The 14,099-nt window shown below is 35.1% G+C and overlaps 1 protein-coding gene and 1 pseudogene across 4 annotated transcripts; one reads left to right on the forward strand and one right to left on the reverse strand.

The window, feature by feature from the left end:
• Positions 1-569: 569 nt before the first annotated feature.
• Positions 570-9,731, reverse strand: LOC111913060 (protein ANTI-SILENCING 1). 4 transcript variants are annotated; one of them, XR_002857411.3, is made up of 12 exons: positions 9,585-9,731; positions 7,048-7,445; positions 4,016-4,187; positions 2,307-3,925; positions 2,204-2,230; positions 2,009-2,101; positions 1,843-1,921; positions 1,669-1,759; positions 1,441-1,543; positions 1,228-1,344; positions 1,004-1,135; positions 570-933 (listed from the first exon to the last, which is right to left on the reverse strand). XR_002857411.3 is itself a non-coding variant. In XM_023908790.3 (11 exons), exons 2-11 carry the CDS (start codon positions 7,390-7,392, stop codon positions 1,085-1,087), a joined length of 2,697 nt encoding a protein of 898 aa, XP_023764558.2. In that variant the 5' UTR covers positions 7,393-7,445; positions 9,585-9,731; the 3' UTR covers positions 1,003-1,084. The 4 variants fall into 4 exon arrangements, 1 of the variants encoding a protein (XP_023764558.2); XR_006184095.2 differs by lacking the exon at positions 7,048-7,445 and having other exon boundaries at positions 4,012-4,187; XR_008224686.1 differs by lacking the exon at positions 2,204-2,230.
• Positions 9,732-9,943: 212 nt separating this feature from the next.
• LOC111913075 (two-on-two hemoglobin-3-like) lies at positions 9,944-11,105 on the forward strand (annotated as a pseudogene).
• Positions 11,106-14,099: the final 2,994 nt, after the last annotated feature.

Genomic DNA, 14,099 nt, shown 5'->3' on the forward strand with positions numbered 1-14,099 from the left:
CGTCCCAAAAACCCCGTGGGGGCCCGTTAATAAATTATATAAATTGACATATATTAATTATATAAATATAATAAACAATAAAATGATTTTTACGTACAAAATTTTAACAAACAACATGTTTTTAAATTGTTTTGTAACATGTAAAATTATGTTATAAATATCTATTTGTTACCCAAAAAATAGTTTCTTTTAGCCCAAATAAGATAGTCCAAAATCAATCGAGGGGAATGGGGGCGGAGGCGGGGATCAGAAGGGGAATTCGGGGGCGGGGGCGGGGATGGACTAGATATAAGGGAATTGGTTCCGGTTCCACTTCTAGTTTGGTTCAGGTATGGTAGGTATGGTGCTGGTTATGACCGAAATTTAATGGCATCTTGGCTTTAGAACCCGAAATACCTTAAACTCGATAGGCCTGAAAACTGAAATTGGAGGATTGCAAGAACTGATAACGGTATACCAATTCAGTTCCAATTGGTTCGGTTCTTTGGTTAAATCATTCATCCCTATATAAGATCATATGACTTGATGTTTGATGATTTGTCCACTAGTAAAGTCCACAAGCAAGCAAATTAACAAGCACTAATCATGATTTTTTTTTTCTTTTAATGGTTAACTCGCACACCAACTAATCTTCACATTTCTCCCAAGGAGGACTTTGAAGCCTCTACCATCACGTTACCAAGTAAAGAAAGAATGACCATTTTGGTGAAGGATGTTAAATAAAGGAAAAAAGAAAAAAGTTAAAAAGTAAATATAGAGATAAAAAGAAAAAAAAATGGTAGATACCATTTTTGGATCCCACAAAAAGCAAGTGGATTCAATAAGGATCCATCAAAATACATGTTACCACCAGCTATCATCTGGGAACTACCAGGTATCCATCGTCCGTGGCTCCTTCCTTCAAGGTGGTGCTGTACAAACCCTAATTTTTTCCTGCAAATCAAGAATTATTATTTAATATTCATAATAACCCACATTAAAATTAATAGGTCATCAAGCATACCTCAAAACTATTTCTAAACTATCAACAAACCCACTCCTTTTGCAGAAGCATGTTTCATCAAAATCAAACTCCCTGCTGTGCTCATTTTTTTACAAGCTTCTCCTCCACCTCGCTTACCTCATTTCCTTGAAGCTAAAATGGATCAAACGACAAAGGGTTCAATGCACAAATATATAAAAAAGATGATAGACAGTATATGTGTAAATATGATGACAAATTCTAACCTTGTAAATCATCTCCCACCATTTTTTGGACTTTGATTGCATTAAAAACCACTCCATGGCCATGTCATATTCAATAGTATTTGGTTGTGAAAAATGTGATGTGGATACTGCTTCTTCCTGAAGAATCAAACCAACAAATCATCACTTCACTAACATATCACATGCATACATACATACATACATTGATAAGAGAGAAAGAGAGGGAATATATACCATCTCACGTTGATTGATTTTAATCCTATCAATAGAAAGATGGCCAAAAAACTTGCAAGTTTTTCTTGGTATGATTGGAGGACAAGGGGTACCAACAAGAGGCCTGTCAATAAAAAATGATAATTAAAATTTTTGATATAACATGAACAAGTTTCAAATATAATTTTCAACCATAAAAAAACTGATAAAAGCTAAAAAAAAAAAAAAAAAAAAAAAAAAAAAAACTACCTCCCATTTGATAACATCAAGCAGTCTTCATCTAGTTTTGCAAGGACCCTTTGTGCTGCTTCCTTTGTCTTGAGTAGAACAAGAGCTTGATCTAAAAAAATAAAAGTTTTTAATTCTCGACTTATAGTAAATATGTTTCCATTTCCTTTTCCAAAAAAAAAAAAAACAACTTACAACAGTGTGGGCTAGATATTACAGAGTGTGGTAGAATCTTGGCTTCACAGTTTTCCGTAAAAGCATGCCAAACTAGATCCTAAGATGTAAAAAAAAAAAAAAACAGTGAAATTTAATAAAAAGAAAAAACCAACATATGATTCAGTATTAATAATTAATATTATACCTCAACTTCTCCTGAAGTATAGTCTGGATCAACATTATGAAGCAGTATGGCTGATCCTTGATCATATGCACTCTTTAAACTTTGCTCCCAAGGCTACATATATACATCAAATTGAAAACAACACCAAATTAAAACAAAATGTATAAAATAAATGAGACTTGTACTAAATTAGGTTAAATAACATCATATACTTACGAGTCGCTCAAACCAACCACTTTCATCCTGTAAATAAAAAATAAAAAAATTATGTCCTTAATGGAATTTTACTATAAAAAAAAATTCCTAAAAAGCAACTTACAGCATTTGGTTTTGGACCAACAACGAACTCCTTGTACATGTCCTTGGGTGATTGGCTCATGGAAAGCTTCTTTTTGTTCTCATTGGATTCAGATTGATTCTCTTTATTAATATTATTATTAGTCCCAACAACAATAGATTTTGATTTTCCTTCACTTGCTACTAACAAATTCTTCCCATTACTTCCATTGGAATTAATGATAGAGCTGTTTTTCTTATTATCTGGTATCTTAAAAGAACCTTCAGCCTTTGTTTTCTTCAATCTCCTGCCTTCCAATTCATCTGAAATCTTTCCCTTATTATTATTATTATTATTTCCGTTTGCTTTTTCTTCTTGTGTGCCTGATGTTCCCAAATTATTCACATTGCGAGCTGACTTAACTTCATCTTTTGATTTCTTGGAGGGCAAACCCGTCGATTTCTCAATCTTTTCACCTACAACCTCAACCTGTTTTTGTTTTTCATTGCGAGGTGACTTAACTTCATCTTTTGATTTCTTGGAGGGCAAATCCGTCAATTTCTCAATCTTTTCACCTACAACATCAACATGTTTTTGTTTTTCATTGGGTGCTGACTTATCTTCAACTTTAGATTTCAATTTCTCAATCTTTTCACCTTCAACCTCAACCTGTTTTTGTTTTTCATTGGGTGCTGACTTATCTTCAACTTTAGATTTCTTGGAGGGCAAATCCGTCAATTTCTCAATCTTTTCACCTTCGACCTCAACCTGTTTTGGTTTTTCATTGCGAGGTGACTTAACTTCATCTTTTGATTTCTTGGAGGGCAAATCCGTCAATTTCTCAATCTTTTCACCTACAACATCAACATGTTTTTGTTTTTCATTGGGTGCTGACTTATCTTCAACTTTAGATTTCTTGGAAGGCAAATCCGTCAATTTCTCAATCTTTTCGCCTTCAACCTCAACTTGTTTTTGTTTTTCATTGGCAACTAATTTAGACTTCATTTTCTTTAAGGGTCGATCATCTAATTTATCTGATTCCATTGGAGTCTTTTTTCTCTCCTTAGAGACTTTACTCACTTTTGTCTCATCTTTCTCTTTACTCGACTTCAAATTATCCTTGTCAGTTTTAACAACAGAAGTATCAGTTTTACCTATGTCTGAATTTTTGCCACCTGTCCTCACATTATTGTCAACCTTGGATTTCTTGGAGGGCATCACATCCTTCAATCCCACAGAATCCCGATCAACTTCTACTACTTCAACCTGTTTTTCCTTGGGAGGGTTTTTATCGTCAAGTTTCATTTTCTTCGAGGGCTGCTCATGTAATTTATCAGATCCTGTAGTAGAGCTCTTCTTTCTCTTGTTAGCTTCCATCGCATCCTTATCAGCTTTTTCATCTATTTTGGGATTTGTTTTTTCTAAAAGAGCTACAGATGTTGTTTCAGCTGCCAAAATTGGAATATTTTTGTCTTGAGCATCATCATCTTTAAGGTTGTTAGTGTTAGGCAGGGTTTTTGTTAAAAGCAGTTGCTTTGGTTCACTACTAGTAGTAAGGGTAATGGTGTTATGGTTTTCCTCCTTTTTGTAAGTAGAGGTAGTATTAGTTTCAGGGAGAGTGCTGATGCTTTCATCCTCCCTTCTGTTAAATATGTGTTTAACTGTAACAAAGTTGAAAATTGAATACAACTTAGTTTTGAAAAGCAAAAGTTTAAGGTAGAAGAATATTTGAGTAGACAAGACATACATACTTTCAATCCCACCGATTTTTTCTTCATCCATGTTATCCAATATTGTACAGCTTTCAACATCAAAAGTACGATAAAAGATGAAGTCTGCTGCTTTAAGTTCTTCATCTGAAGGTTGAGGATTCCTCGAGTCCTTTGACACACAAACAACATTGCATTTACCAGCAATGGCTTCCTGCTCAAATAATGATGAGAATTAGCATGTGTTGTGAATCATCACACTCATCCAACATACATATATAGGTTGAATTCAAAATTTAGATAAAAAAGGCACCGTATAAAATTTTCCCCTTAGTTTCAGTAAAAAAAATCTTCTCGTCGCACAAAAGTCAACTATATGTCTTAATGTAAAATGTAATGGTTAACATCATTCTAAAACAAAACATTCTTTATGGACATAAACTCTCCTTTGAATGCAATATTTGCTCTCTAATACATACTTCTACTCTACTCCCATCATTACGTATAATGGCAAACTCCCAAGTATCTAACCTAAGCCTTTAGCTCAATCCTAAATTCTAATGGGAAAAACTGTCACCAACTAGGGTTTAGATACATGTCATAGAGAGATAGATAATATTTATCGCATATACCCTTCTAGCTTCCAGAGTCCTCCAAATCATCATCTCTCATGGGACACTATCATACGATGTTTCCAGGCCGATAAAACATCATATGAAGATCCCTATTTCTTCCACTATTTTTATCTAATGGAATATGGTCGCACCCCCATTTTATTCACGTGAGATGTATATATATAGATACAAATATTACAGTTTTGGTACCTCAACTATTATAAACATGACAATATATAATTCCTAGTCTAATATTATCCATAAGGCGACGCCGCCTGAGGAGGTAGAGTCATCGACCTCCCTAGCAAGAAGCCGATTTAATTTTTTATGCGGTTGGCGACTTAACCTCCAACACTCTCTCCTATAGTAATAGTTTCAGGGTATGACTAAGAAGCTTTCTACCATGACAGTTGTCATTTATTATTGTATATTGGTATCACAGTACTCGATCTCTCCACTCCTTTGGCATTTTGGTCGTTGTTAAAATAATGTGAAGAGGTTTGTCACCACCAAACTCCCTCCTACCCACCCACGACACAACCACACACCGATAGGGATTTAGTCTAGACCTATGGTTTTGTCCCTCATCGATACTGCTCTCTTCACTTGCTCATTTTTAACCTTCATGCAGAAACACTAACTTTATGTCTGTTAAACGTCGTTTAATGCCATCCACATTCTTATCCCTCACCAAACAAAGTTGCCTTGTTATGTAAAAGACAAAAAGTAACTAACCACCTTCCTCTTAATTTCCTTATCTTTCACTACAACACAATCGTTGTCATTCTTAATATACCTTGCATTTCCTATATCCCTTTTTCTTTGTTTCTGGCTTTTGTGTCCAATCATATGTGCATCTCTTCATATGTTTCGCCTCTTGTTTGGCATCCTTATATTTTTCCTTCGCCCCACCTCTTTCCCTATCCACTCGATAAAAATTCCTTAAAGTGAGTTTATTTTTCCTAGACCTAAACTTGGACCTCGCTCTATCATCATGAGTCTTTATGATTTCATACATGACATTCAAAGTGCGTCTTTGGCAAGCTCTAGTGGTGTAGGCAACACTATTCCATAACAACTCTACAATCCTCAAATGATCATTTCCAAAATTCGTTCTAGAACAACCATGCTCTTAAAAGCCTCAATTACCTCCAAGATTATTGTCACCAATAGTATTGTCGTGTTTGCCAAGGTGTAATCATCCGAGACAACACGTACTTGAAAGACAAAAAAAAAATTGTAAACAAACAAGTATGTCTATTTTTAAGAGGTATACTAGCAAATGTTTATCAAACCGATAGTTTTTTTCGATGATAAGCACAAGATACACCTTCACTCTTTAAATAGAACTAGCTAAACATAGAAGTACTAAAGTCACCCTTTGCTAGTTGTTTTGCGACTTAAGACTAAGATACACAAATACATACTTGTTCCCATGTGTTAGGCCGACTTATCTCAAAAGAGCATAGACCTATAGTCCTAAACATCATAAGTCTATATTAGTTAACTTTTTCAAAGCCCTCTTCCATTCTAGAGTGTTTTTGATCGCTACACCACTATACGATTTGCAAACAGCATACACAATAGACTTAACCTACGTCTTTTATGTGCATCTATCTATCTAAGGCACAAAAGAAGCTTGAATTGGTGTTATATCCTATATGGGAGACATAGATCGCATTATAATGTTTTCTTAAGCAAAATAGAACTTGATTATGCATATCCTTAATTACATAAACATATTGGCTAACGACCTTAGGATAAAGCACTAAAGCTATCTCTTTACATCGTCTCATGCTCCTCTAATCAATACTTTTCATTGTAACATTCTTGATATAGATAGTCAATGTAATACACTAATACGTTATTCCTAAGTCGTTATGTTTCCTACATGCCTACATAGAGGATCAAGGAAAGAAATTAGATAGTTTAAAGAATCACAAAGAAGTTAATTTGGTATGTAGGCAAAGAAAGCTTCTTGATGGGGTAAATAACCGCTTGAGCACACTCGGTTCCATCTTATATTCGAAATTGTTTATTTTTTTAATACTTAGCTAATTCAAAATACTTATTACAAGATTCCAAATAAATGTAATAATGAGAAAGTCAAACATAACAAATATAGGTATCGACCATCTCTTAGAACGTCGAGTAGGTTTTATTATCATGATACGTCCAACATTTGATGATAGTAGTTGTCATTCACTAATTATGACACTGCTAGTATCACAATTCCATAAATGATTGTACACAACAAATGCTCATACCAAGTTTAGTATACAAGATGCGATAGTAGTAATCACAAATTGTTAAGTGACAACTACTAACAAAACATAGAAACTTTGAAGTCACGTTGAGTGGTATCTTGTTCTCAAAAAATTTAGAACTTGTGTATATATCCATAAAATAACTTGAGAAAAATAAATGATAGAAAATATAATATGTGAAAACTTCAATTACCAAAGGACTAATGTTGGTTAGACCAACACCTTCACCGGAGGCAAAAAGAATTTCATTCTCGAGAGTCTTTGTATCTCCAAGCCACTTAGAGATCTCTTCTGGGCGAAAAAACCAATGGACTTTAACTTTCTTTGACTTGTCAGCATTCTCCCATATTTTTGTCAACTTGCCAATATAAGGTTCTCGTAAACCTTCCTTGTACATATACACACAATCATATAACACATACTCCACTCCGTCGTATATGAAAGATCCATAAAATTGAACCTCTTTATTTTTACCACCACGGCCTTTCTTTATAAGCCACTTAAACTCAAGGTTAGCATCTTCATCAACTTTTTCCATATAGAATATGCAACACTCCACCAATTTGATGGTAGATGCAAACAATTCTAAACCTGAAAACAAGACATAATTAAGAAAACATCAAAATCTACAACTAGAATCATTTTGTTTAACCAACTACATGTCCGTCTTTAGCCATCAAGCACGAATACATTACTAACTTGATAATAGTAACGTATGATAGATCCATCAACTCCCATCTTGCTTGTTTGCAAGTATAAGAAAGAAAACCATTAAGCATCATGCACTAATAGTCTAATACTAAACACTAACATTTGCATATGATTTAGAAAGGGAGAAGAAGAAAGAAGGGACCATTATGATATTAAAATCATGATATCTCAAGACGACTCTAAAAAGGATCGGAGATTAGAGAAATATGAGCACAACTCTACCATGTGAAAAGGTAGAGGTAGAGCAGGAGAAACACTACTAAAGCCAAACTCAAAACCATCGCCATGTAAATATCTTGATCGGAAAAAAAAAAAAGGCAAACATGAAGTACGCCTTCATTACTATCTCAACTCATTATTCATTTGGAATGCCAATAAGAAGGGAAGAAGCAAAAGAACAAAGATCGAGAAGTTATGATAACCTCAAAAGGATATATATAATGGAATAATCAATATGCACGCTTACTAATGCTTGGTTTGTCGAGTTTAACATGTACCATTATCCATATACATTCCATCTTCATAAAGGAACTAGAAGGATCCTTATGATGACAATTGTCATTATCACATGAATAAAATAGTGACACAATATGACATAGTTGCATGATGTAATAAGCATGGCCACAATCCAACAAAAAACCAATTTACATCACTTCCCCTTTCCATAAACCCCACTCAAGGTCGTTAAAATGGTCAACCTACAAGCAAGCTTAGCTATGGCCACAAGCTAAAACTAAATTGCATTCCAAGTCAAACTATCAAACCCCTATCGCTAAGCATTAATTCCTTTGGTTTGCATAACTCTTTGTTAATTCTTAACGATTTCTACAATGTTAATAAAATCTCATGCCATATTGCTGATTGTACACCTAATGAATCTCCATCGACAAAAAAAACAAGTTAGTTCGTCTCTAACCCTCGTGTTGTGGGTATAGCTTCATGTTCACCCTAAACACCATGCAATAGAAAGAGGGTAAATAAACTCCACATCGATAATTACACAGTAGTTGGATGGTAAAGAGTACATATAATGTTTGTCGATTCAACACTTGGCTTTTTGTCTATGCTATGAATGTTCACTAAAATGCTTTTGTTGATAATACATCATCAATTCAGTAAAATTTGGAATTGGGCTTGGTACTGTCACACAAGATAAAAACCAGGATGATGGAAAAGGGACCGCTTCAAGTGAATGTATTGGTTGTAATTTCTAACCATAAAAAGTAAGTATATAGAAGAAGACCATAACATAAAAACTTGTAAGTACTTCTACATGAGGATTTAGTTCAGAAAGTTTCAACTTGAACAATATTATCAACAAAAGCATTTTAGTGAACATTCATAGGTACGATTATCCCATCCGGATTTTGGTTTTTTCATTTTTAAAGATGTTTTACAGTCAACAACATTAGCGTGGTTTTCGTCCATTATCTGTGAATTACATATAGTATCAACATTTAAACAACAAACCAATTTCATTAACCTTCCTAAATGATATAGTATCAACATTTAAACAACAAACCAATTTCATTAACCTTCCTAAATGATTTAATTTAACAAATTTTTAATCAATCATTCATACTGTTCATGAACTATAGTTAATCAAAACAAAACAGAAAAAATAGAACAACAATGGAAGAAAACAACACAAATCAGAAGAAACAAATTGGAATAATTTCACAAATGGGTACCTGTTAACACAAATGGGTCCCTGTGAACAAAAAATTTCATCACTTTAATCAATATTTCATTCATATTTCATCAATTTCACTAATTATTATTCAATAATTCATCAATTTCACAAATCTATACCTGTTAACACAATATATCATCAATTTTCGTCAACACAGATCCATACACTCTCAAAGGTATGATAATCAATATTTCAGAACATCACAGGTATCAAAATGGAAGGAACAAATCACATACAGTGCAAGGAAAATCGAAAATCGACATTTTCTTTGCTAATGAAAATCGAAAATCAACACAAACGAAAACAAAATCGGAGTTTAAACTGACCTGATCGGAGACGGAGAAAGGAGACGCCGGCAGAGAAGATCGCCGATGGCTTGAACGATGGATCCGTGAACGAAGAGAAGAGAAGAACGAGGGTGAGACAAAACGAGAACGAGAGTAATGAACGTATCCAATTAGGGTAGTCGGGTATAAAAGTAATTTAAGTTTTAAAAATACTTTTCAAAACACTCATTTTCTTTTTATCAAAAAGTTTTTTTCATTTTACCAAACACTTTTTAGCTTCTTTTTTATTTTTAAGAAAAAAAAGTTAAAAGTTATTTTAAAAGATAAAACAAACAACCTCTAATAATCATTGTTGTTTTACTTGATGGGTTTTTGGTAAAATCCGTAAAGATTCATAATTGTACTTCTATAATCATCGTTTTATGTGTTATTTTGGGTCCTTGCTGATTCAGATAATGGGTGTTTGAGAAAATTAATGGATACAAATGCACACTTTTGAATATTGATTGTTTGAGATTAGTGCTTGACTTCTGCATTCAAACTGATCATTACTGATTACCACCTCCGAAATTATGCAAACTTCTTAATTGCTTATGAGAAACTCTGAATAAAACGTATAATTATCTAAGAAAGATACTAAATTTAGATATGTGGTGTTGGATTGGTATCAAAATGCATATAATTTTACAACCAAGCGGGTTTCAAGGATTTAGAGTAATGTTGCTTATTTATTGACTTGATTTGTATTCCTAAAATGTTGTAATGACTAGGGTTTATGATGATGAAGAAGAGCGGTTCACGTCTATTTTCGCTAACTCAAAAAAGGAAGATGTCATTCAGAATCAATACGAGTTTTTTGTGCAAAGAATGGGAGGACGTCCTTTGTACTCTCAAAGGAAAGGTAACCATACTTTAGCATATCTTCAAGACCTAAATGAAAGAAATAGCAACTTATTTTCATATATTTCTACTTTCATCTTCATTCTTGTTCTTGAATACTAACAAAAACGGTTGTGTGCAGGCCACCCTGCTCTCATAGGGCGGCACCGCCCATTTCTGGTGACTCATAATGTGGCAGAGAAGTGGTACACCACATGCAACAAGCATTAGATAACACTACAGACATTGATCATGATTCAAAAACCAAAATGCTAAATTTCTTCAAGTAAAGAGAGCTCACTAATCACCATTTAGCATTTTTTTTCTTCCCAAAATGCCCTTCTCACTTTTGATGGTTTTGCATGCATACTACATATTTTTTGGTGGTTGGTAATGATCTGAAAAGTCAAAGCCAAGGAGCTCCACCTTGTAAGAATGGAACCAACAAACAAGCTGCAGAATAATTTTATTCTTTTTTTTCTGAAAAATGTGATATAAAGAAATTTGTTACTGGAAAAGAGACATAGATGTCATTTAACTTCAAATAAATTAGTTTTTTAATGATAAATGTTCTTCGATACACAATATGCTTATGGTTTTATTCATGCTTCCAAAAGAAGGGGTTGGATGTTTGTGCTTTTATTACCTATGTTTGTAGAATCTTTAAATTATTATGATAAGTGTTTAAATTAGGTTTTGTGATTTATGGATGTTTATTTTATGTATAATGGATAATGACTTAAAAGGGTAATATATTTTTCGATTTGTAAACATTTGGTCACTAAGTTTCTTTTTTCGTCTGCATTTACCCCCTTCAACTTGTTAAACTGTACACATTCAGTCTTTATGATCGGTTACTCCAGGTTGGCCAGGAAAAATGACTTAATAGGGTAATATATTTCTCATTTTGTACGCATTTAGTCCTTAATATTTTTGTACACATTTAGGGCAACATCCCAAAAATACAACCCAAAAATTTCATTTTTAAAACACTAATAAAACCATCAACCATCCAAAATCATAAGTAAATCATAATCATGTATCATAAAACATCATAGTATCTGTCTTAAATCAAAATCTCATATCAAATCATCAGAGTGAACTCCCAGGCTGTGACTGTGGTGTGTGTCATGCGATCAACCCGAGCCCTTCCCTTTGCTAGTGGAAGTACATGTAACCAAAACTGAAAACTGTAAGCACAAAGCTTAGTGAGCTCCCCCAAACTACCACATACCATACAATAACATAAATAACACATAATGGGCCTTGCCCACTGCACCGGTCCCCGCCCGACATCGGACTGAAGTCCGGCATAATATGGGCCCCGCCCACTGCATTGGGCCCCACCCGGCATCAGACCGAAGTCCGGAATAACTTGGGCCCCGCCCGACATCAGACCGAAGTCTAGAATAAACTGAACATAACATAACATGAACATATAGCATAATATCATACTGCATCGGGCTTGCCCGACATCGGACCGAAGTCCGGATCATATAACACATATCACAAACATGCATGAATCACGAAGACATCAAGCATACATACTATTGCATCGGGCCCCGCCCGGCATCGGATTGAAGTCCGGAACTACTATCATCTAAACGGGTCGGCATTGTGGCCGTAGATCTGTTCCTGCTGGAAGGAAACTCACCTCGTATAACTGGTTGCAGAGAGAAATCCCTGTTTGTTGCTCTGGCAACTCTCCGGCTACAATCACATAACATTCTGAATCAACTGATGATTCCTCATGGAGTAAATAACTAATTTACCCCTTGGTTAAAGTCAATGTCCTGGTCAGAGTCAACTTCCAGGGTGACTCTACTCGTCGAGTCCTACTATGGACTCGCCGAGTTCCCTAACTCACAATTCTCCAACTCGCGACTCGACTCGCCGAGTCGGTGCATAGACTCGTCGAGTCCCTCTACTTCCAGATCCTTGTCCTAACTTACTGAGTCCTCTTCCACTCACTGATTCAATTCACAACTCTCAAATTGTAGAAATCGGGAGTTTGCGCTCCGACTCGCCGAGTCCAATGAACGACTCGTCGAGTCCTATGCATGTCTTCACTATACAGTTAATTCTAATCGATTCCAGTGCATCCAATTCATAAATCTAAGCTTCTAGGGCCGATATAACACGTAAAGTTGCCAACTTTACGTACATGCATAGAGGTATGAAGCTAAAACACCAAAATAAGCTAGAAATGGGAACCCATGGTTTGGAACAAGGCCTTGCTTTGCATAAAGGTAGCTACTTTGAGCTCTTGGAGCTCAATGATGTCCAGATCTATAGTTCCCTACCCTAAGGGAGCTCCAAACTCGAGTTTGGACCTTGAAATGTCCCAAAAGTGTCAAAACAAGCATATATGAATATCTACTAGGTATATGAACAAGGTAGAGGCTTTATTACCGAATGAAGTAGCAAATGGAAACTAGCTTCTGGATCTCCTTCTTCTCCTTTGCACCTTTTCTCTTTCCTTCTCTTCTATATTTTCAAGAATACAACCAAACACTCAAAATCAAGAAGGAAACATTCAAACTCGCCAATGGAGGGCTAGGGTTTTGAAGGGGAACGCTCTAAAGGTGCTGGAGGTTGGGATGGGGGCTATAAGGACATTTATGTGACATCCCCATTTTCACGGCCAGAAAAGACCGATGTTGTTTATGCTTTATAAAAATCAGAGTACTTCATTTTATAAAAATGTTGCGGAATTTGTTCCCAGAAAAACATGGTAAATACGTTATTAAAACATTTTCGAAGAAACGTATTTATTTCATTTTAAAACGTTTGGGATGTCATCGTTAATACAGAAACATAAGCATAAACAGAACTTACAATTATTTACACTAGTGATCTACATCTCTTTAAATCTCTCAGTGTAATGTCACTTCATATCAACACTTGTGATATAAATAAACTGAGTGGGTCAGGTTGGGAAACCTGGTGAGTACATAGGGTTTTCAACCCACAATAATATAATTATTATGTTTAAACAATCAAATAATCAACCCAATTACCCATCCCCATTATCTTCTTTATTCTTAAGGATCTACCCTAAGAATCAGCTATTTCTCATTCATTCATTCCTAAGGATCATCCTAAGGAAACAACATGAAGTCCATTGTCGCCAATGACACTTTGGTCAAGCGTAGCTGCTAATCTTGTCACTTAGGCACAGCTGCCAGAATTGGGACATTTCCTATGAGGCGCTTCTGCTGGTATTGACCTTTTAACGCCACTGTCATGGTCATAAGGCTCCCTATTAGGCACAGCTGTTGATACTGTCCTTAGAGCGCAGCTGCTAGGACGTTTACCGTAGATCTAAAACATCTACGGGTTGTGGCGCAGCTGCCAGTGCTCATCTATAGGGTACTTGGTCCACTGCTGCCAATGTATTACCTATAGGGCACTAGGTCCGTACTACTAATGTTCCTCTATTTCAGCTTTTATCCCTCATCATTCATCTACCCATGTTTTACGCAACATATTTTGTAGATATAAAATACTTTATACAGTTTACATCATTTAAAACATGTATAAAAATCTTTCACCAGCATAGACAGCAAGTATTAAGACAATATGCACACATAACACGTAATTTATATTTAAAATACTTCATATCTATGTGTAAGATGAAAGAGACCATGCACTCACTTGAGAAGGTGGTGACTC

Source organism: Lactuca sativa, chromosome 6 (assembly GCF_002870075.4).
Source record: "Lactuca sativa cultivar Salinas chromosome 6, Lsat_Salinas_v11, whole genome shotgun sequence".
NCBI lineage: Eukaryota > Viridiplantae > Streptophyta > Magnoliopsida > Asterales > Asteraceae > Lactuca > Lactuca sativa.

Bases quoted from the DNA above. Each gene is read 5' to 3' on its own strand.
- LOC111913060 (XM_023908790.3), bottom strand. From the start codon at position 7,392: ATGGAAAAAGTTGATGAAGATGCTAACCTTGAGTTTAAGTGGCTTATA. The intron at 2,231-2,306 runs GTAAGTTGCTTT...TTTTATTTACAG, and splicing joins TTGGTCCAAAACCAAATGCT to GATGAAAGTGGTTGGTTTGA. The intron at 1,544-1,668 runs GTAGTTTTTTTT...TTTTATTGACAG, and splicing joins TTGATGTTATCAAATGGGAG to GCCTCTTGTTGGTACCCCTT.